Source organism: Oryx dammah, unplaced genomic scaffold (assembly GCF_014754425.2).
Source record: "Oryx dammah isolate SB20612 unplaced genomic scaffold, SCBI_Odam_1.1 HiC_scaffold_11077, whole genome shotgun sequence".
Taxonomy (NCBI): domain Eukaryota; kingdom Metazoa; phylum Chordata; class Mammalia; order Artiodactyla; family Bovidae; genus Oryx; species Oryx dammah.
The window spans coordinates 6,452,152-6,477,046 of NW_024080471.1; the positions used below are offsets into that span (position 1 = coordinate 6,452,152).

At 38.6% G+C, this 24,895-nt stretch overlaps 1 protein-coding gene across 1 annotated transcript in view; it reads left to right on the forward strand.

Moving 5' to 3' along the window:
• The window catches only part of LOC120860487 (ERO1-like protein beta), a 68,896-nt gene that overhangs the window by 13,398 nt on the left and 30,603 nt on the right, over positions 1–24,895 (forward strand). Inside the window, exons 2-5 of the mRNA XM_040236306.1 lie at positions 366–485; positions 12,518–12,601; positions 18,041–18,082; positions 19,429–19,511. Coding sequence (XP_040092240.1) covers positions 366–485; positions 12,518–12,601; positions 18,041–18,082; positions 19,429–19,511 — 329 coding nt within the window. The remainder of the gene's footprint in view (positions 1–365; positions 486–12,517; positions 12,602–18,040; positions 18,083–19,428; positions 19,512–24,895) is intronic.

Genomic DNA, 24,895 nt, shown 5'->3' on the forward strand with positions numbered 1-24,895 from the left:
CAGTTACTGCAGCAGTATTATTACAGCCTGTGATTTCTAGGTTAATCTTGGAAGTAGTTGCCTTAGTATTCCAGTGACTGTTTGGATTCTGTACATGTTACACAAGGGTGAGAGTATTCAATACCTTTCTTTTTGACCACTAACAAGAATGTTTATTTTTTCTGAATGGGTATATATAATCCTTCTGTTGTTTTTTATTTAACTGACCATTGTAAAAAGTGACAGCTTAAAATGTTATGTATCTTAACCAGCAAATACTGGCTAAGTTGAAGGCATAATTTATCTTATTACATAATAGTACAGATTTGCTAAGGTTGAAACATTAATTTACATCTTTTCTATTATATATTTGTTTTTTTCCCTAGGTCACCGGAGTCTTGGATGACTGCTTGTGTGACATTGATAGCATCGATAACTTCAACACCTTCAAAATCTTCCCCAAAATAAAGAAGCTGCAAGAACGAGACTATTTTCGTTATTACAAGGTGTGGTATGACTTGATTCCATTGGCACTGAAGATTTTTCTATAGCTGTCTATAGATGTGACTTTTATAACTCTTTGGAAAATCCTTTTCTTTCTTCTCAGCATTCTGTGTATATCCTTTATCACTGGACTGTATTAACTCTTGTAGTGAAAGCCTGTTAGTCTTTTTGAACATTACGAATCTGAACTACCTTCCTGTGTTTGGAGAATTTCTCATTGGTCAGTTTGGGTTTTCAGGCGCAAAGACTCATTCCTCTATAGATGTTGCGAAAATACCTGGGACTTATTTTGTCAGCCTCCCTTGTGACTTAGGTTTTGTCATCTAGACACACTTACTCAGGCTTTAAGTTGTGTGGTTGGCAGTGCTGTGTGCTATCAGTGTTAGAGGTGCAAAGTCCCAACAGATGTATTTGTTGAGTAGCTCGCTGGAGGAGTGATAGAACAGCCTGAGGACATGAGCAGAACAGCACTGCGGTGAGACTGCAGCATTAGTTCTTAAGTCTGAGAGCCCACTCTAGACCTTCACAGAATAGCCAGTGGTAGTTTAAAGGCAGTAGCAATAACACAGATTCAAAGGAACAATAGTTTAAAAGCCGCTGTTATACTATTTTGCCTCTAATCTTGCTCTCAGTATTCAGTTGGGTTTATAATTTCTTTGATTTTCATTATTAGTTTATTTTTAAAATTGAGCATGATTTTTTTTATCCTTTTTCTGTATAGGTTATCTTAGTCTTTTAAATAGCTTTGAGGGTTAAAGAATATACTATTTGTGAAGTTTTAAGTTGTACAGAAAGATACCAAAGTAGAGACCTAAAGATTTGGGAACCCATCCCCTTTTCCCATCAGCACCAAGAGTATACAAAAAAGTGGATATATCTCCTCAATACAAAACCCTTTAGAGATTCAGATCCCATAAACTTATTTCAAAAAGAAATCTGTCTAAGCAAACTCTTCTAATATTTTAGACATTTTTCATACAAACAACACAGGTTAGAATACCTTCTTCTAGTTCCTAGTCCTAAATTTATATCTGTCTGCATTTGTAACTACTTTCTCTTGCTTCCTTTCTATTACTAGGCTTACCCATATGAAATTGTTGCTTTTAGAAGTTGGAAAGCTTGACTATTGCCTATTTCATATGGTTCAGTCTATTTCATATGTTCAGTGAAGGAAGTGTTCCTTCTATCAAAGATCATCCCTTCACAGAATGTCCAGATCACACTTCCATTCAAAATGTCATGGCCTCATTCTTCCACTCCTCCCTTTTTGGAATTGTTGTTTCTGTTTCTGTATCCTCACCCATCTGGTCAATAATAAGCACTAAAATATTCAAATATATGGATGGATATCTCATTTAATTGTTTGTTACACTGAAATCCTGTTAAGTCAACATCATCCACATTTTCCAAAAAAGATACAATGGTTTACGTATCCTAAGGTAGGGTACTTTTGTTGGTTTACAAACAAAACAGAAGTTTTATTAAGAAATGTGAGGCAGCTCACAAAATTGAACGATAAGCTAAAGAAGCATATTTCAGATGAGACAGAAATTATAGCAGGGATTAATGGCCATTCTCTTTGTGATACCAAAATTTTGAATTAAATTAACCAGTTCCCCATATTTTTATATTATACAAGAGTCAGATTTCTGGGAGGAAAGGTCTAAATTGGTCTTGGTAGGGTTACGTAGCCCTACTCCGTGACCAAAAGACAATTTGGTTAATAGTTCTATTTGTATTTGCATATTTGCAAATTGTTTCTCAAAGGAAAATTAGGGGATGTTACAGAAGGAAGAAGATGAAAGTCAAGTAGGCAGAAATAACAGTGTGCTTGGCTAGCCAACATACAGTTCATCCTTATGCGTGTGATTTAAAAAATGTTCCAACCAACATATTGAAATTACTCTAAATATAACCACAATGTATTCATACCCTCTCCCAGAGGAGAGTAATGTAATGATCTAGTTAATCAATTAGTTTCAAGTCTAATATGTTTGGGTGCTATCTACTCCAAATTCTGTCAATGTACGAATTAAAAAAAAAAACAGGAAAGCTAAGAGAAGAGGTTAATTTTAAACACACATACATAGTTTTGTTTCATCTAGCAAGGAAATACAAGTAGAAGTAGGAGCCTAACCTTTGACAGCTGATCAGTTGGCTGCTGTAACTGGTATTTATATTTTCTGTCTTCTACTATCCATTCCATTCCTTTATTTACCAAATATTTATCAAATTAATTTGTAGCAGAGTGTATTCTAGGTGCTGTGGATACAATAGTGAATAAAACAAAACCTCAAAACTTATGAAACTTTTATTATGATTAGAGAGACAAACGTTGAACAAGTAAAAAATAAAATATAATTTCTTGTGATAATGTCAATGTTATGGAGAAAAATAAAGCAAAATAAGAGAAATAATAGGGGTGGGGAAGGTAGATAGCCCTGTTTTACAGAAGATGGTCAGGAAAGGAAGGCATTTTTGGCTGCACCATTTGAGCAAAGACCTACCTAAGGTGAAAGAGTAAACCATGACAAGATCTGGAGAAAGAACATTTTGGGAAGGGAAGTAGAAATACAGGTATAAAGGCATAGGGTGAAAAAAAAAATAATAAAGGCATAGGGTGTTTGAAGACCAGTATAGCTGGAGGAAAGTGAATGAGAGGGAGAATTGGAGAGGTAGCTAGGGGCATGATTTATTTATTTATTTAAATTAATTAATTAATTAATTTTACTTTACAATATTGTATTGGTTTTGCAATACATTGATTTGAATCCACCATGAGTGTACAGGTGTTCCCCATCCTGAACACCCCTCCCACCTCCCTCCCCATCCCATCCCTCTGGGTCATCCCAGGGCACCAGCCCCAAGCACCCTGTATCATGCATCAAACCTAGACTGGCAATTCGTTTCACATACGATATTTCACATGTTTCAATGCCATTCTCCCATATCATCCCGCCCTCACCCTCTCCCACACGGTCCAAAAGACTGTTCAATACATCTGTGTCTCTTCTGCTGTCTCGCATACAAGGTTATCGTTACCTTCTTTCTAAATTTCATGTATATGCGTTAGTATACTGTATTGGTGTTTTTCTTTCTGGCTTACTTCACTCTATATAATAGGCTCCAGTTTCATCCACCTCATTAGAACTGATTCAAATGTGTTCTTTTTAATGGCTGAGTAATATTCCATTGTGTTTATGTACCGTAGCTTTCTTATCCATCCATCGGCTGATGGACATCTAGGTTACTTCCATGTCCTGGCTATTATAAACAGTGCTGCGATCAACACTGGGGTACACGTGTCTCTTTTGATTCTGGTTTCCTCAGTGTGTATGCCCAGCAGTGGATTGCTGGGTCATATGGCAGTTCTATTTGCAATTTTTTAAGGAATCTCCACACTGTTCTCCATAGTGGCTGTACTAGTTTGCATTCCCACCAACAGTGTAAGAGGGTTCCCTTTTCTCCATACCCTCTCCAGCACTTATTGCTTATAGACTTTTGGATAGCAGCCATTCTGACTGGCGTGAAATGGTACCTTATTGTGGTTTTGATTTGCATTTCTCTAATAATGAGTTCTGGAAAATTCTGAAAGAGATGGGAATACCAGACCACCTGACCTGCCTCTTGAGAAATCTGTTTGCAGGTCAGAAAGCAACAGTTAGAACTGGACATGGAACAACAGACTGGTTTCAAATAGGAAAAGGAGTAGGTCAAGGCTGTATATTGTCACCCTGCTTATTTAAATTATATGCAGAGTACCTCATGAGAAATGCTGGACTGGAAGAAACACAAGCTGAAATCAAGATTGCCAGGAGAAATATCAATCACCTCAGATATGCAGATGACACCACTCTTATGGCAAAAAGTGAAGAGGAGCTAAAAAGCCTCTTGATGAAAGTGAAAGTGGAGAGTGAAAAAGTTGGCTTAAAGCTCAACATTCAGAAAATGAAGATCATGGCATCTGGTCCCATCACTTCATGGCAAATAGATGGGGAAACAGTGGAAACAGTGTCAGACTTTATTTTGGGGGGGCTCCAAAATCACTGCAGATGGTGACTGCAGCCATGAAATTAAAAGGCACTTACTCCTTGGAAGAAAAGTTATGACCAACCTAGATAGCATATTGAAAAGCAGAGACATTACTTTGCCGACTAAGGTCCATCTAGTCAAGGCTATGGTTTTTCCTGTGGTCATGAGCTGAGTGCCAAAGAATTGATGCTTTTGAACTGTGGTGTTGGAGAAGACTCTTGAGAGTCCATTGGACTGCAAGGAGATCCAACCAGTCCATTCTGAAGGAGATCAGCCCTGGGATTTCTTTGGAAGGAATGATGCTCAAGCTGAAACTCCAGTACTTTGGCCACCTCATGCGAAGAGTTGACTCATTGGAAAAGACTCTGATGCTGGGAGGGATTGGGGGCAGGATGAGAAGGGGATGACAGAGGATGAGATGGCTGGATGGCATCACGGACTCTATGGATGCGAGTCTGAGTGAACTCCGGGAGTTGGTGATGGACAGGGAGGCCTGGCGTGCTGCGATTCATGGGGTCGCAAAGAGTCAGACATGACTGAACTGAACTGAACTGAATAATGAGTGATGTTGAGCATATTTTCATGTGTTTGTTAGCCATCTGTATGTTTTGTTTGGAGAAATGTCTGTTTAGTTCTTTGGCCCCTTTTTGATTGGGTCTTTTATTTTTCTGGAATTGAGCTGCTTATATATTTCTGAGATTAATTCTTTGTCCGTTGCTTCGTTTGCTATTATTTTCTCCCATTCTGAAGGCTGTCTTTTCACCTTGCTTATAGTTTCCTTTGTTGTGCAGAAGCTTTTAATTTTAATTAGGTCCCATTTGTTTATTTTTGCTTTTATTTCCAATATTCTGGGAGGTGGGTCATAGAGGATCCTGCTGTGATTTATGTCAGAGAGTGTTTTGCTTCTGTTTTCATCTAGGAGTTGTATAGTTTCTGGTCTTACGTTTAGATCATTAATCCATTTTGAGTTTATTTTCCTATATGGTGTTAGAAAGTGTTCTGAAAGTGAAAGTGAAGTCGCTCAGTCGTGTCTGACTCTTCGGTACCCCATATCCTACCAGGCTCCTCTGTCCATGGAATTTTCCAGGCAAGAGTACTGGAGTGGGTTGCCATTTCCTTCTCCAGGGGATCTTCCTGACGCAGGGATTGAACCCAGGTCTCCCGCACTGCAGGCAGATGCTTTACCCTCTGAGCCACCAGGGAAGCCAACAGAAAGTGTTCTAGTTTCATTCTTTTACAAGTGGTTGACCAGTTTTCCCAGCACCACTTGTTAAAGAGATTGTCTTTTCTCCATTGTATATTCTTGCCTCCTTTGTCAAAGATAAGGTGTCCATAGGTGTGTGGATTTATCTCTGGGCTTTCTGTTTTGTTCCATTGATGTATATTTCTGTCTTTGTGCCAGTACCATACTGTCTTGATGACTGTGGCTTTGTAGTAGAGACTGAATTCAGGCAGGTTGATTCCTCCAGTTCCATTCTTCTTTCTCAAGATTGCTTTGGCTATTTGAGGTTTTTTTGTATTTCCATACAAATTGTGAAATTATTTGTTCTAGTTCTCTGAAAAATACCATTGGTAGCTTGATAGGGATTGCATTGAATCTATAGACTGCTTTGGGTAGTATATTCATTTTCACTATATTGATTCTTCCGATCCATGAACACGGTATGTTTCTCCATCTATTTGTGTCCTCTTTGATTTCTTTCACCAGTGTTTTATAGTTTTCTATATATAGGTCTTTTGTTTCTTTAGGTAGATATGTTCCTAAGTATTTTATTCTTTTTGTTGCAAAGGTGAATGGAATTGTTTCCTTAATTTCTCTTTCTGTTTTCTCATTGTTCGTGCATAGGAATGCAAGGGATTTCTGTGTGTTAATTTTATATCCTGCAACTTTACTCTATTCATTGATTAGCTCTAGTGGGACACTGTAAAAGCAGTACTAAGAGGAAGGTTCATAGCAATACAGGCTTACCTGAAGAAACAAGAAAACAGTGAAATAAATAACCTAACTCTACACCTAAAGCAACCTGAAAAGGAAGAAATTATGAACCCCAGGGTTAGTAGAAGGAAAGAAATCTTAAAAATTAGGGCAGAAATAAATGCAAAAGAAACAAAAGAGACCATAGCAAAAATCAACAAAGCCAAAAGCTGGTTCTTTGAGAAGATAAATAAAATTGATAAACCATTAGCCATACTCATCAAGAAACAACGGGAGAAAAATCAAATCAAGAAAATTAGAAATGAAAATGGAGAGATCACAACAGACAACACAGAAACACAAAGGATCATAAGAGACTATTATCAGCAACTATATGCAAATAAAATAGACAACTTGGAAGAAATGGACAAATTCTTAGAAAAGTACAACTTTCCAAAACTGAACCAGGAAGAAATAGAAAATCTTAAAAGACCCATCACAAGTATGTAAATTGAAACTGTAATCAGAAATCTTCCAACAAACAAAAGCCCAGGACCAGACAGCTTCACAGCTGAATTCTACCAAAAATTTAGAGAAGAACTAACACCTATCCTACTCAAAGTCTTCCCGAAAATTGCAGAGGAAGGTAAACTTCCAAACTCATTCTATGAGGCCACCATCACCCTAATACCAAAACCTGACAAAGATGCTACAAAAAAAGAAAACTACAGGCCAATATCACTGATGAACATAGATGCAAAAATCCTTAACAAAATTCTAGCAAACAGAATCCAACAACATATTAAAAAGATCATACACCATGACCAAGTGGGCTTTATCCCAGGGATGCAAGGATTCTTCAATATCTGCAAATCAATCAATGTAATATACCACATTAACAAATTGAAAAATAAAAGCCATATGATTATCTCAATAGATGCAGAGAAAGCCTTTGACAAATTCAACATCCATTTATGATAAAAACTCTCCAGAAAGCAGGAATAGAAGGAACATACCTCAGCATAATAAAAGCTATATATGACAAACCCACAGCAAACATTATCCTCAATGGTGAAAAATTGAAAGCATTTCTCCTAAAGTCAGGGGCCTGATTTAAAAAGAAAAAAGTTAGGAAATTCCCTTGGTGGTGCAGTAGTTGGGATTCTGTGCTGTCACTGCCAAGGGCATGGGTTTAATCCCTCATCAGGAACTAAGATCCCACATGCTGCACAGTGTGGCCAAAAAATAAAAGTAAAATAAAACTGCTTTCATCTAAGCATTTAAGTCAAAATTTGAGAATTAAACAATGACTTTAAAAAGCTGGAAGGCTATATTGTCACATAAAATGCGATAAGCTATTGGAGGAATTTGTGCAAAAGAGACAATAAGGGTGGGAGACAGGAAATGGAGAAACCTGTTGCAGTGATTCAAATAAAAGGTGATGTGGGTGTAGAATAAGATGGTAGAGATGGAAGAGGTGAAAAATGATCCATTTGGTGTCATATGTAAAAGGTAACACAGCAGACTTTTTTGATGGATTGAATGTAAGGTGTGACAGTAACAGTGAAATCAAAGATGATTTCATGCCTAAGTTTTGAGTGTGTTACCAAAAAAAAATGTATCATGACCAAGCGGATTTTATTCCAGGAATGTAAGGATGAAACTTTTAGGTCTTCAACAAGATTCAGTACAGATTCTGATTTTTTAAAATGATGATAAGGAAATATCCATAATTCTTCCTGGAGAAGGAAATGGCAACCCACTCCAGTACTCTTGCCTGGAGGATTCTGTGGACAGAGGAGCCTGGAAGGCTATAGTCCATGGGATTGCAAAGAGTTGGACGCGACTGTGCAACTGACTTTCACTTTTCATAATTCTTTACCATGATAATTTCAATCATAAATCAGCATTGCCAACATCTTACTTGTGGGAAAACACTAAAAGAATTCTCCCTTAAATCAGGAACCGTGCTGAGAGGATACCTCTTGTTTCCTTTAATACTGGACCCTTAGATGAAATAGTATGTGTGTGTGTGTTGTGCTTAGTCACTCAGTCATATCCAGCTGTTTGTGACCCCATGGACTGTTGCCCATCAGGCTCCTCTGTCCATGGGATTCTCCAGGCAAGAATACTGGAGTGGGTTGCCATGCCCGAACCCAATAGATATTGAAATAGCACCTATTATGTCATTTAATGTTGGACCCTATTGGCCAGTAGAGTTGAACAAGAAAAAGCAACTAGAGGCATAAAATTCTTAAAAGAATAAATAAAGCTATTTCTCTGTGTTAATGACAAAAGTAGACCTAGAAAAGTAGACCTGCTGCTGCTAAGTCGCTTCAGTCGTGTCTGACTCTGTGAGACCCCACAGACGGCAGCCTGCCAGGCTCCCCCATCCCTGGGATTCTCCAGGCAAGAACACTGAAGTGGGGTGCCGTTTCCTTCTCCAATGCATGAAAGTGAAAAGTGAGAGTGAAGTCACTCAGTCATGTCTGACTTTTTGCGACCCCATGGACTGCAGCCCACCAGGCTCCTCTGTCTAGAAAACTCTAAATAATAAATTGCACACAAATAATAAAAAGTACATTAAGATAGCAGGTTGTAAATTTAATATTGAAAAATCAATATCTTCTTAAATACAAACAATGTTAGAAGATATAATGGAGACGAAATCCCCATTTACATTAGCAAAAAAGATAAAATATACAGGAATAAATCTATCAAAAAATACAGTTATTATTTCTAAAAGAAGAAAGCTTCAAAACACTTCTTCAAGACACAAAAGTAGGCTCAAACAAATGGGCAGATGTCTTTTGTAGCATAAAGATGTTACCTCTCCCCCAAGTTGTGGTTCAGTCCTTAAATTGTGTCTGACTTTTCGCAACCCCATGAACTGTAGCCCACCAGGCTTCTCTGTATCTGAAATTCTCCAGGTAACAATACTGGGGTGGATTGCCATTTCCTTCTCCAGGGGATTTTCCTGACCCAGGGATCAATCCTGTGTCTCTTGCATTGGCAGGCAGATTTTTTACCACTGAGCCACCTGGGAAGCCCCAGAGTTAATATATAAATTTAATGTGATCCCCCCAGAATAGCAGTAATTTATTTTTCTAGAGCTGGACAAGTTGTCACAGGTTAAGTTCCTGGGAAGCTGACTCTGAGACTGTGTTTAGTGTCCAAGAGGTTAATTACGGGCAGCTCTTGGAACCAACAATGTAGAGAAGGAAAAGGAAGGGAGACGTCAGGACTGGGCAAAGGGGGAAATAAAGCTGTGACCTCAGGTGACACTTTGGGGGGAGTTCTTAATTTTTTGAATTTATTTATTTGATTTTGGCTGTGTTGGGTCTTCATTGCTGTGAGGGCTTTTCTCTAGTTGCAGTGAATGGGGGCTACTCTCCAGTTGCAGTGCTCAGGTTTCTCCTTGTGGTGGCTTCTCTTGTTGCTCTTTTCTGGAGCTTGGGCTTCAGGAGTTGTGGCTTGTGGACTCAGTAGTTTCAGTTCCCAAGCTGTAGCACTCAGGCTTAATAGTTGTGGCGCACCGGCTTAGTTGCTCTGAGGCATGTGGGATCTTCCTAGACCAGGGATCGAACCTGTGTCTCCTGCATTAGCAGGTGGATCCTTTACCACTGAGTCACCAGGAAAGCCCCTAGTGGGGAGTTCTTAAGATAGTACAGCCAGAGCTCTCCCCACTTCAGGGGGATGTCTAGCCCTTTATTTCCTTACACCAGTCATTGGATATAGTGACACTGGGCACAGTGGCTCTCATTAGCCAAGGTTGGCTGCCTGCAACGTTTCCAGGGCTGGGGTAGAGGCCCTTTCTTCCTGAAGGGTAACCTGAGCAGCCTGTTCCAGTGTGTGCACAGCCTACTCCTTGCATTTTGTATTAATTATCTATCACTCTGTAACAGATTAGCCTAAAAGGTAGCAACTTAAAACAGCAAACTGAGAAGGTGCTGCTGGAGGAACCCTCAAGGGAATGAGAAAGCAAGCCTTGTGGCTATCTAGGAACAAGAGGAGTCAAGGCTCAGGGACCATGGTGTGCTTCATGTATCTGAGGAGCAGCAGGAGGAGGCCAGTGAGCAAGGGTCAGGGACCCAGGGAATCAGCCCAGGGGAGGGGCTCTCAGCCTTTGAATTGGACTTGTGTTTTGAACTAACCTGATTTTCAGAGGTATCTGTGTGGGGTGAGAGAAGAGTTAGGGTGATCCAGGATTTTGGCCTGAAGAACTAGAATAATGGAGTTGGTATTTACTGAGATGGGAAGAATTACTTCAGGGCAGAGCATAGTTTGGGGTGTCTTAGTACCTTTGAGATGTCTGTGCCTGTCCTGTGGAGGTGTCAGGGAGGAGCTAGATTTACAAGCCAGCAGCTCAGGGGCACCTGCAGTTTCCAAGGGTGCCAGGTGATTGTAAGCTTCTTTGCCTTCAGACATCCTGATGCCTCTGCTTAGAAATCTCTTTCTCTAGGAAACTTCTAGTCATAGCCATTTTACCTGTTACCTTGGAGGCCCTCCTGACATCCCATAGGCAGAGTTGACTACTTTCTCTTTGTGTTGCCAGTTTCTACCTGTTTTTGCCTCTTCCTCTGTAAATTTGGGTATGGCTTACCTCACCTCACATTTATTTTATTGAGGTGTCTATTATGTGTTGTAGATACTGGGGTAAAATAATGAACCAGGCTAAAAAATTCCCCATCCTTACAGTGAGGGGTTCAGACAATAAGTAGATAATATTCAGGTAGTGATAAATGCTATAATGATACAGCATGTAGGGTGCATACTGGCACTACTTTAGAGAGTCTGGTCAGAAAGGTCTCTGCTGAGGTGATCTTTGAGAGAACCAGGGTCGGACACGACTGAGCGACTGAACTAAACTGAAGGAGGTGAGGGGGTTGAGCCGTAAAAGATCTGGAGGAGCCGCCGAAAAAGGCCCTGAGACAGGAAGGAGCTTGGTGTGTTCCCAGCCAGAAGGCCACTGTGCCTGGAGGTCTGTGGGAGGAGGCAGGTCAGAGAGGTGGGAGGAGGCCAGGCGATGGAGGGCCTGTGGGTTTAAGGTGAGGGGAATCTGTGGGACGGTTTTGAGCAGGGCTTGGTGTGCTCTGAATTGTGTTTTAAAGAGCTCACTGTAGCTCCTGTGTTAGAGACTAGCGAGCAGTAGATGCAGGAAGACTGGCAGTAGTCGGGGCAGGAGTAGGCGGTGACAGAAGAGATGGTGAGAAGTGAACAATGAATTGTTTGCAGGGGATAAAGGAAAGGGAGGAAGTAAGACTAAAGCTTTGATTTTTGGCTTGGGCAATCCATGTGGAGGTCCTATTGAATTAATGCCTTCCTGTTAGGTGTAGAATATGAAAACCAGAGTTTGTCCCTGCTGAAATGTCCTGCACTGTGTTGCCTATCTCTCCCTCATTCCCTGCCACTCCCCGCCTTCCCCTCTAAAAGTCAGTGAAGCTAAGTCAGCTTCTCAATTCCCAGAACCGTCCCAGTCCTGGTACCTTTCCATACACACATTTCCACCAGCTAAAACACCACCTCCTCAGATGTCTCCAGCCACCAGCCCTGATATTTTCCATCACAGAACTCTGGATTTTCCTTTGTAGCACTCGCCAGAATTTGTAATTAAGTAAACACTCAAATAGATGATTCCTGGTTCCCCCAGGAGACTGTAAGCTGCAGGGAGGGTGTGCTTTTTCTGCCCCTGGAGCCTACACAGTGCCTGGTGCAGAATGGGTGCTCAGTGCACGTCTGTTAAGGGAGTGGGTGCCTGGGAGAACCTGGTCAGTGGGTGATGGTAAGGAGATGGGAGACATTATAGAGCGGTCCTGTAGTGCTTTCCAGGTTCTTCAGATGAGCAGTGTGCTTGGACTTCATTCCTTTTTGAAGTGTCAGAGGACTAATAGCATTTATTTTTAAAAATTTATATTAGACCTTGGATGTCTGAAAAACTTGAGTGGTTTTAGCTTCTGAGCTGTACAAATGCCACAGGACACGATGCTTTCTTTTCACCACCAGGTCCCTGGTGCCCAGCACAGTGATCCTTAGCACTGTAAGACTGTGACGCATGTTGACTAATGCTCATTCATTCTTTCTCTCAAGGTTAACCTGAAGCGACCGTGTCCTTTCTGGGCGGAAGATGGCCATTGTTCAATAAAAGACTGTCATGTGGAGCCTTGTCCAGAGGTAAAATAAATTTTTTGAAAATCAAAAAAAGAAATGCTTTCTCTTGGGCTTTTAGATAAGAAGGAACTTACATTTTAGGCTTATATCAAAGCATTTGGACTTGGCATCAGATTCATATACCCTCAACTTTCTTCTTTTTAACCAGGTTATGGAAGATTTAGTCTGTACTTGCCACCAAGTACACTCATGTATCCAGTGATGTTGGTGACTGGATGTAGAACTAGAGTCTGATTCTAAAATGGAGGCCTATTCTAGGGCAAGATCTACAGTTAGCTGTTACTTCATGCTTTATTGAATCTGCATCTTGTTTCGTGGGCAAAGAAAATACTACTGGACCTTAAATTTCAAATTTAAAGTGGGAATTAGAGTGCAAAAAGTTGGAAAATTCAAAGCTTGGAATTAGATCTTCACTTGGTCTCGTTACATTGGGAGGAAAAAGGGCTGTACTTATTAGTAGGAGAATTCTACATTTCAGACTTTATTTTTTGACATCTAGCATTATTAATTATATTCCTCTTTGACAGTTTCTTGCCGGGAAAATCCCATGGACAGAGGAGCCTGGCAGGCTACAGTCCATAGGGGTCGCAAAGAGTTGGACACGACTGAGCGACTTCACTTTCACTTTTGACAGTAATTAGTTATAAGCTGTATTTTCGGAGAAGGCAATGGCACCGCACTCCAGTACTCTTGCCTGGAAAATCCCATGGACGGAGGAGCCTGGTAGGCTGCAGTCCATGGGGTTGCTAAGAGTCGGACACGACTGAGTGACTTCACTTTCACTTTGTATTTTCATTTTACTTTTTTTGTTCTATTACCTAAAATCAGTTAGTCTAGTTTTTACCTTACAAACAGGAAAAAAACATCTGAACCAATGTCCTTTCTAAAGGGAAAATTTTTTTTTTAATTATTTACGTTTTCCTTTAAGAATAAAATGTTTTAACTTTTCAGTTTGAAATAATTTCAGACCTACAGAAAAGTTGCAAGAATAGTACAAACAATTCCCATTTCCTTTTTATCCATATTTCCCCAAATGTTAAATGTTGATCAAGTTTGCTCTTCTTCCATCTATATGTGTATATTAATATTATTATATTTTGAACCATTTAGATATGTTACCAACATGATCTTTTATCCTTAAATACTTCAGTGTACATTTCTTTAAGAACGAGATTATTAAAAAAAAACAATGAGATTGTTAACCACAGTGTAATTAACAAAATCAGGAAATTAATATTTATATAATATTAATGTCTGTAGACTTTAATCACAGATCACCAGCTGACTTAATAATGTGCTTTTACAGAAATAGCAACAACAACTAAGTTTCTGACCCAGAATCATACCTTGCATTTGGATGTCATATCTCTTTAGTCTTCTTTAATCTGGAATACTCCTTCAGTGTTCCTTTCTCTTTTGTTGTCTCTTTAACAAACCCTTTCCCTTCCTCCTTTCCTTTTTCCCTTCCTTCTTTCCTTAAAATACACTAGTTATTTTGAGACTACCTCTTATTTGGGTTTTTCTGGCCTTTTCTGATGATTGCGTTCAGGTCATGCACTTTGGACAGTACCCCCATAGAAGGGATGTTGTGTCCTTCTCAGTGTCCTATTGGGAGGCAAATTACATCATCACGATTACATGATTAGGCTTGTATGGGCCGTATTTCTTCATTGTAAACTGGGGAAATATTTCTTGAAACTGTGAAAACATCCGGTTTTTTATCGTGTTTCTACCATCATGGATTTACATCCACTCATGATTCTTGCCTGAATTAATTATTTATATGATGATTGTCCATTTGTGATTTTTCTGATTCCATTTCTTCTACATTAGTTGACATTTTACTGCATAAAGAGCTTTTCCTTTATTTATTGTATGTTTATGTCAATATGGACTTGAATTATTATTTTAATTTAATATCATTACTATCATGATGATTTTTAATAACAGCTTTATTCAGACATAATTGCCCTACCATAGAATTCACTCGTTCTAAAGTACACAATTCAGTGAGTTTTAGTATATTACAGAATTGCACAACAGTCATCACTATCTAGTTGTAATACATTTTACTACCCCAGAAAGAAACCCCTACCCATGAACAGTCATTCCCTGTTTCCTACTCTCTCCTGCTGAAACCACTAATCCATTCTGTCTCTATGAATTTGCCTATTATGGACACTTCATGTAAATAAAATCATACAGTATGTGCCCATTTGTGACTGATTTCTTTTGCTTAGCATAATGTTTTGAAGGTCCATCCATGCTATCGTGTATCAGTACTTCATCCCATTGCCGAGTAGTATTCCACTGTATGGCTATACCTCATCTTGTTTATTTATCAGTTGATGGACATTTGGATTGTTTCCACTTTTTGGCTACTATGAATAATGAATAAATATCCAGGCACAGATATTTGTGTGTACATGTTTTTCAATTCTCCTAAGTATACTTTGGAGTGAAATTGCTAGATCATATAGTAACTTTAACTCTTGAGGAATTGCCAAACTGTTAACCATTGTGGCTGCATCATTTTATATGGACTCTAGCAATGTATGATGGTTCCAGTTTCTCTACATACTTGTCAACACTTATTGCTGTCTTATCATTGCTTTTTTTTTTTTTTTGGTGTGGGCTTTCTCTAGTTGCGGCAAGTGGGAGCTATCCTTCATTGTGGTGCAAGGGCTTAGAATCCATGACTTCTCTTGTTGGGGAGCACAGGCTCTAGGTGTGCGGGCTTCAGTGGTTGCGGCACACAGGCTCAGTAGTTGTGGCCTATGGGCTTAGTTGCTCTGCAGCATGTGGAAGCAGGTGGAATCTTCCTGGACCAGGAATTGAACCCATGTCTGCTGCTTTGGCAGGCAGATTGCTATCCACTGTGCCACCAGGGAAGTCCTCTGTAGTATGTTTTATTTTAGCTGTCCTTACAAATGGCATCTCATTTTGCTTTTGATTTGCATTTCCCTGATATCAGGTATCTTTTCAGGTGCTTATTAGCCATTTGTATATATTCATCAAAAGCATGTCTGTTCAAATACTTTGCCCATTTTTTAATTGAGTTGCCATTTTATTGCTGAGCTGTAAGAGTTACTTTGCACAGTATGTGCTTCTAAGTTGTTTTTATGTTAAAATATCAGTTTGTTATTGTCTACAGTAGATTATCCTCTGTAGTCTTAATTTTTTTTTTAACTTTTTATTTTGTACTGGGGTAAAGCCAATTAACAATGGTGTGATAGTTGCAGGTGAACAGTGAAGAGACTCGGCCATACATATACATGTATCCATTCTCTTCCAAACACCCCTCCCATCCAGGCTGCCACATAACATTGAACAGAGTTCCATGTGCTGTACAGTTGGTCCTTGTTGGTTATCCATTCTAAATATAGCAGTGTGTACATGTCCAGCCCAAACTCCCTATCTCTTCCCTCCGCCCTATCCCCCATAAGTTCGTTCTCTTAAGTCTGTGAGTCTTTCTTTTTCGTAAGTTCATTTGTATCATTTCTTTTTAGATTCCACATATAAGGGATGTCATACAGTGTTTCTCCTTCTCTGTCTTGTAGTCTTAAATTTCTAACAAAAATAAGTGAAAGTGTTTATTTGCATGTAAATCCCCAACATAAGAAATCTAACACAAGTATTTAAAAATTTGTCTCTTCCCTTCCCAATGCCATCTTCTTTCATTTCTTTCTGGAGATAAAAAACTATCCCTTTATGTTGGTTCTTTTAACTAATGTGAGGATATCTGTATTTCTCTCTCTTTGAGGGAGAATTTAGTAGGCATTTCATATTGAATCCGAACTTGTCATGATACAGAGTTACAATTTGCATTCTATAATTTGAAGTCTAATTTAATTGCGAGGCTCACTTAATTTTGTAATTTGCAGATTGCTTCTTATTGTTAGTGGCAATGGCCAGGTTTATATCATGTTTGATTTTAGTTATTAGCTTTACCTTTGTCATTGCTTTTAATAATTCTCTTTTGTGATTTTTATGTTATACATGACTATCATCTCTAGTGCCTATCCAAATATTTCTCAATAGCCTGTATTAAGATTCGCTTAAGTCACAAGTTACTGCATTTAGCATCAAACCTTTTAAAAAGCTGCAAGTACACTTTTATTTTAGCTTATTATGTGAGTTAGAAGACAACAGTGAGAGGGCACTTTTGATAAGTATTCCATACTTTAAATTCAGGGTCTTATAACTGTAACTGTTACATTTGGCTTGAGTTTTATAGTTTTCTCTCTTCTGCCCTCTGTCATGGTGCTAAAAACATTGAAATTATAAAGTATTGGCAGCGATTAATGTTTTAACTACATGATCTCTTTGTTCATTGGGGAAAATTTTCTTATCATTTTTGTTACTTACATTCTTCAGCCTGACAAAAAAATGTTTATTCTGAAAATTTGATTAAGTTGGAAACGTGAAAAAGTTTTAATAGGTAATTTGCTATTAATTTGATAATCCATAGATTCAGATGTTGGAAATCAGTCCCCTGGTATGATCTGAGGATCAGCCCGAGACTGTCTGCTTTCAGATATGATTTTTATTTAAGATTGTGTTTGATAAACCAGTTGTAATAATTCATAGATTTATGCTTGAGATGAATTATTGGTTTTACAGAAAAGGTAGACCTATATACAGTTCTTACTGTATATAGTAAGAACTGATGCACTTCTTACATTGGTAAACCTTAGGTTAATCATGAACCAAAGAGCTTACTCTTTTAAAAAAAAATTATTGAAGTGTGGTTGATTTTGTTGTTTAGACATTATGTCATGTCCACAATGTTGATAATTTCTGCTGTATGGCAAAGTTACTCAGTTATACTTATAATACTTTTTTATATTTTTTCCCATTTTGTTTTTTCACAGGATGCTGAATTTAGTTCCCTGTGCTATATAGTAGGGCCTTGTTGTTATCCATCCTACATACAGTAGTTTGTACCTCCTAACCCAAAACTCCCAATCCTTCCCTCTCCCACACCCTCCTCCTTGCCAACCACAGTTCTGTCAAAGAACTTACTCTTGCTTTTTAATATTAATTCAAAATTATCTAAACTGTAAATGTCAACTTTGAGTAAAACTTTTAATTGAATATTTCTGTGGAAAGAAAGTTTATGGAAAAAGTGATTTTGCTAGGGTCTTTTTGAACCTAAAAATTATATAAACTATTATTTACTACATTGAGAGTTATTAGAGCTGATTATGACAACCTTTGTCTTTCAGTTTTCTGTACTGTGATTTACAAGCCTGTACATTGGGGTAGTTCTTTACCTTTCATCTCAAGAGGCAGTGTGAAAATAAAATTTGAATGAATGTATATTTTCTCCTCATGGACTAAAACAGTCTTTGAATTAGGATAATGGCATTAATAATTTGTGAAAAAAATCTCGAGAAATATAAAGATCATTTTCTAAATTTTTATTGTTGTTCTTTTAAGAGTAAAATTCCAGTTGGAATTAAAGCTGGGAATTCTAATAAGGTAAGTCACTTTTCTTCATTAAATATTTCTGCTTTACGTAGTGAAACTTGCCCCTTACTTGCTTGATGCGGTTGCAAAAGAGAACCATAATATGGTTAGCTGAGAACGGACACGTTTTTGCCTGAAAATCCCAAATCCCTAATTTTGTAGCAAGTCATGAGGTGTAATATATTCTTACAATTAAATTATATAGCTTCTTTTGAAATACTTTAGTTCTGTTTCTAGAACTTCTAGAAGAACTATAAAACATAACTACAGTGTCAGTTTACCTAATCAGGCAGGTGTTTTTACTCCTCTTTTTCATACCCTGTCTCTCTGCTTCCTAATGCATTTGCTCTCCATTTTGTTCTTATACTCTCTACCATTTGCAGTCTTTTGTGCTCACCCTTTTTAATTTATTTTTGTTTCAGATCTAACATAAATAATATAAAGATAATTGAAATTCCTTCTGAACTCTGACCCAGTCCCATTATATAATAATATTTTCCCCCTCCTTAGAGCTAGCCACTTTGCTGAAGTTGTCATGTATCCTTCTGTGATACTTTTTATGTTGTATTATACATGTGTCTACAAGTAATGTATAGAACTTTTACTTGAAATTTTTAAAACTTTAAAATAAATTTATATTTTGTGTTTCTTCAAGTTAAAAACATTTTTTGCTTAATAGTTTTACTCAGTATTGGCTTTTAACATTTTGTCTCTGCTGATATATGTAGATTTTGTTAATTTTAATAGTTGTAGAATACTCAGTTGTATAGATATTTGTATAATTGTGTGACTAGCCATTCCTCTGTTGATAGACATTTCAATTGTTTTCAGGTTTTTGCTATTACAAACAATGACGCACTGGCATCTTTGTCTTTCGTCGAAATGTGCACATATGTAAGAGTTTCTTTAGGTCTATATTTAGAAGTAAGATTGCTGGGCCAAAGGGTATGCCTGTCTCAACATTATGAGAGAGTACCAAATAACTTTCTAGAGTGATTCTTGTTTTTAAATGTTGCTCTGGATATAGATTCAGCAGTAGGACTGCTGGCTCAAGGATTTATTCATATTTGCAGCTCTACATAAATATTAAGTTACTTTCTCAAGAGAGTCTTCTCAGTTCACATCATCACCAACATACCAATGCAAATTGCTACATTTTAAATGTCTTTGCTTACTTATTAGGTGGAAATTTGTGACATATTTTCATTTGTATTTCTTCTCTGTGTTAGGGATTTTGATGATAGGATGTATCTATATTTAGTATATATTATCATTGACAAATTGACTCTTCTGCCAGTGGAAAATGAAATAAAGGTAATAATTGTCACTAAACTTACTTACTATGAACTTCCTTTCAGTACTCAAAAGTGGCAAATAATACCAAAGAATTAGAAGACTGTGAGCAAGCTAGTAAACTGGGAGCAATTAACAGCACATTAAGGTAAATTTTATTTTAGTAGTGTTAAGAAAATATTCTCTTGTTTAATTTATTTGCATTAGAAATCTTTGATTTTTTTCTTGTGATTTTGATTAAACACTAGTTTCAACTAATTTTTGAAAGAAGTTATTCTTTATCCTAAATTCCATGATAGCTTTCCTTCTTCCTGTCTAATTTGTTCTTAAATTTCTACCATCAGTAATGACTATGAAAAATGAAAAATTCAGGCAGTTTCTCAGTTAACAGGATTTATGGGTCATTCTTTCTGATTATTATAGAAAAAGAAACTTGAATCTCTAAGTTTTTTTTAAACAGTAATTCGTTGCAGGAAGGAGAGGGTGAGATGATTTAAGAGAGTAGCACTGAAACATACATATTACCATATGTAAAATAGATGGACAGTGGGAATTTGCTGTATTCCTAAAGCCAGTGCTCTGTGACAACCTGGAGGGGTGGGGATGGGGAGGGAAGTCTAAGAGGGAGGGGACATACGTATACCTGTGACTGATTCATGTTGATGTATGGCAGATATCATCACAATATTATATTTATCCTCCAATTAAAAATGATAATTCAATCTATATGTTGCATTTTGACTATTAAAGGTTTCTATTAACATAACTGTTACAATGCATAAATTTTTTTTTCTGTTGACTTTTCTTTATTTGCTCTAAGTACAAACCTGCTTTTGAAGGCCAACATAAATAATTTGTAAATGGGCTCAGATAATGCAGTATAAAATAACTGAGCAGAAGGCAGTATTATAGAAATTCTTTTTATTTTTCTTGTATAGATATGTAGTTGTGTACTATAAATGTTAAAGACTTAATAAAGTTAGCAGTTTTATGTATCTGATTTACTGATGAAAATTCTAATGTAGAAAATTAGAAATGATGGTATAATAAACACTCATATATTCACTACTCCAAATGAATAAGTGTTAACATTATCTACCATGTTTTTGAGAAAAATGTCAAAGACAAATTTGAAATTCCATTTGTTTCTTCCTCAGTCCTTCTTTTCTTCCGTTTTTTCTTATAAGTAAATTTAGTGTATATCTAGTCCATATTTTTGTTTTTAGTTTATAATATAAACTATATGTGGATACGTAGATGTAGTTTGTGTAGAAGATTTTATTTTTCCTTTATGTAAATTATATGTGTTAAATAATATTCTGAAACTTTCTTTTTACATTGCACATTTTGCTTTCTAGATATATCCATGTTAAAACTAAGAGATTTGCCTCGTTCTTTTAGCTGATGAATGGTTTTCATCATATAAAGTGAAAGTCGCTCAGTCATGTCCAACTCTTGGGACCCCAGGGACTGTCTACAGTCCATAGAATTCTCTAGGCCAGGATACTGGAGTGGATAGCCTATCCTTTCTCCAGGGGATCTTCCTGACCCAGGAATCGAACTGGGGTCCCCTGCATTGCAGGTGGATTCTTTACCAACTGAGCTGTCAGGGAAGCCCAGTGTTCATCAGTGGGAAATAGACAAGTAAAATATGGTATTCCCCTACTGATGAACATTTTTTACTTTTACAAATTATGCCACTTTGAGCATCCTTGATAATTTTTTTTATATACACCAGAAGTGAAATTGTTGAATCTTAGGATTGCCCTCTTACAGCTGGTATTTTTTGTTTGTTTGTTTATTGGCATATAGTGGCTTAGCTGTTCTTGATATTGCCTAATGGCTTTCTAAAATACTTGTGTGGCTGTGTGTTGAACTTGAACACCAACACCAAGAACTTGTTTTGTTGTCCACATCTTTGACAAAAATTTATAATGTTTAACTGTGAAATAGTATCTCATTTTTGTTTAATTTATATTTTGTTGATTACCAGTGAGTTTGGGCATTTTTCCCTCTGTTTATTGGGCATTCGGGTTTCTTATTCGTTCAACAAATGACTGCCAGGCACTATCCTAGGGATATAGCAGTGTACATGAGAAACAGATTCCTGCCCATGTGCAGCTTAAAACAAGTAAAGTCAATGAGAAGTAAGTCAGATGATGGTGAGTGCCAGGGAGAAAAATAATGCAGGGAAGACTGTGAGAGAGGCCTTGGAGTAAAGGTGCTTGCACTGTTTTAAATTGGTGGTCCAGTGGTTAAGACTCTGCCTTCCAACACAGGGAGCCCACTTTTGATCCCTGGTCAGGGAACTAAGATCCCACATGCCTTGAGGTGCAACAATAGATAAATAAATAAATAGTCCAAGAAGACCAGAGTGATAACAGGCAAAGTGCTCTTGAAGGCATGAGTCATGATAATATGGCTGCAGGGGAGGGAGTGGTGGTGTTGGGGTTGATGGGTGGCGGGGGTGGGGGTGGGGGTGGGGGGGAGGGTTTGATTACTCCAGGCATGCATAATGTTTAGTAAAAGGCCCTGAGGTTGGAGTGTGCCTTTACTTCTTGAGGAATCACATGGCCAGTGTGGCTAGAGTACAGTGAACAAGAACAAAATAGTAGAAGAGAAGATCAAAAGGTGCTGGGGGAGGAGTGCCAAGGGCAGTGTAGGGTGGAGATCTCATAGAGTCTAGAAGACACTTAACTATGACTATTGATTTCAAACTAAGTGGAATGAAAAATTACTGGAGGATTTTGAGAGACTCGGTTTGGCGGAGCCAGGTCTGTGGAATCCTGGTTGTATAGTTGTAGTATTATCCTTCTAAAACATGATGGTGGTTCAGTTTAGACTGGAGTGATAGCAGTAGAACCCCCAGGGAATTTGACTTTGGAGAGCAGTGGGATTTGAATCAGTTCAGTCAGTTCAGTCACTCAGTCGTGTCTGACTCTTTGCGACCCCATAGACTGCAGCACGCCAAGCCTCCCTATCTATCACCAACTCCCAGAGTTTACTCAAACTATCCCTGCTTATTTAACTTATATGCAGAGTACATCACGAGAAACGCTGGACAGGAAGAAACACAAGCTGGAATCAAGATTGCTGGGAGAAATATCAATCAACTCAGATATGCAGATGACACCACTCTTATGGCAGAAAGTGAAGAAGAACTAAAGGGCCTCTTGATGAAAGTGAAAGAGGAGAGTGAAAAAGTTGGCTTAAAGCTCAACATTCAGAAAACGAAGATCATGGCATCTGGTCCCATCACTTCTTGGGAAATAGATGGGGAAACAGTAGAAACAGTGTCAGACTTTATTTCTTTGGGCTCCCAAATCACTGCAGATGGTGACTGCAGCCATGAAATTTAAAAGACGCTTACTCCTTGGAAGAAAAGTTATGACCAACCTAGATAGCATATTCAAAAGCAGAGACATTACTTTGCCGACTAAGGTCCGTCTAGTCAAGGCTATGGTTTTTCCAGTGGTCATGTATGGATGTGAGAGTTGGACTGTGAAGAAGGCTGAGTGCTGAAGAATTGATGCTTTTTGAACTGTGGTGTTAGAGAAGACTCTTGAGAGTCCCTTGGACTGCAAGGAGATCCAACCAGTCCATTCTGAAGGAGATCAACCCTGGGATTTCTTTGGAAGGAATGATGCTCAAGCTGAAGCTCCAGTACTTTGGCCACCTCATGCGAAGAGTTAACTCATTGGAAAAGACTCTGATGCTGGGAGGGACTGGGGGCAGGAGGAGAAGGGGACAACAGAGGATGAGATGGCTGGATGGCATCACGGACTCGATGGACGTGAGTCTGAGTGAACTCCGGGAGTTGGTGATGGACAGGGAGGCCTGGCGTGCTGCAATTCATGGGGTCGCAAAGAGTCGGACATGACTGAGCGACTGAATTGAACTGAACTGAATGTCCATTGAGCCAGTCATGCCATCCAACCATCTCATCTTCTCTCATCCCCTTCTCTTCCCACCTTCAATCTTTCCGAGCATCAGGATCTTTTCAGATGAGTCAGTTCTTCACATCAGGTGGCCAAAGTAGTAGAGTTTCAGTTTCAACATCAGTCCTTCCAATGAATATTCAGGACTGATTTCCTTAGGATGGACTGGTTGGATCTCCCTGCTCTCCAAGGGACTCCCAAGAGTCTTCTCCAACACCACAGTTCAAACACATTAATTCTTCGGCACTCAGCCCTCTTTATAGTCCAACTCTCACATCCATACATGACTACTGGAAAAACCATAGCCTTGACTAGATGGACCTTTGTTGACAAAGTAATGTCTCTGCTTTTGAATATGCTGTCTAGGTTGGTCATAACTTTTCTTCCAAGGAGTAAGCATCTTTTAATTTCATGGCTGCAGTCACCATCTGCAGTGATTTTGGAGCCCCCCCAAAAAGTCTGCCACTTTTTACACTGTTTCCCCACCTATTTTCCATGAAGTGGTGGGACCAGATGCCATGATCTTAGTTTTCTGAATGTTGACCTTTAAGCCAACTTTTTCACCTCCTCTTTCACTTTCCTCAAGAAGCTCTTTATTTCTTCTTTGCTTTCTGCCATAAGGGTGGTGTCATCTACATATTTGAGATTATTGATATTTCTCCCAGCAATCTTGATTCCAGCTTGTGCGTCATCCAGCCCAGCGTTTCTCATGATGTACTCTGCATATAAGTTAAATAAGCAGGGTGACAATATATAGCCTTGGCATACTTCTTTTCCTATTTGAAACCAGTCTGTTGTTCCATGTCCAGTTCTAACTGTTGCTTCCTGACCTGCATACACATTTTCTTAGGAGGAAGGTAAGGTGGTCTGGTATTCCCATCTCGTTCAGAATTTTCCACAGTTTGTTGTGATCCACACAGTCAGAGGCTTTGGTGTAGTCAATAAAGTAGAGATAGATGCTTTCCTGGAACTCTCTTGCTTTTTCAGTGATCCAGCGGATGTTGGCAAGTTGATCTCTGGTTCCTCTGCCTTTTCTAAAACCAGCTTGAACATCTGGAAGTTCATGGTTCATGAGCTGTTGAAGCCTGACTTGGAGAATTTGAGTATTACTTTACTAGCGTGTGAGATGAGTGCAGTTGTGTGGTAGTTTGAGCATTCTTTGGCATTGCCTTTCTTAGGGATTGGAATGAAAACTGACCTTTTCCAGTCCCATGGCTCCTGCTAAGTTTTCCAAATTTGCTGGCATATTGAGTGTAGCAAAGGGATTTGATTACAGAACTTTATACTGGACTGGGGAAACAGACTCTTGGAGGGCACAAACAAAATCTTGTGTGTACCTGAACCCAGGAGAAAGGAGCAAAGGCCCCACAAGAGACTGACCCAGACTTGCTTATGAGTGTCCAGGAGTCTCTGGTGGAGGTGTGGGTTGGTGGTATTCTGCTACAGGGTCAGGAGCACTGAGTGTGGCACTGCATGCATGGGACCTTTTGAAGGAGGTCGCCATTATCTTCATTACCTCCACCATAGTTTGGTCTCAGGTCAAACAACAGGGAGGGAACACAGCCCCGCCCATCAACAGAAAATTGGATTACAG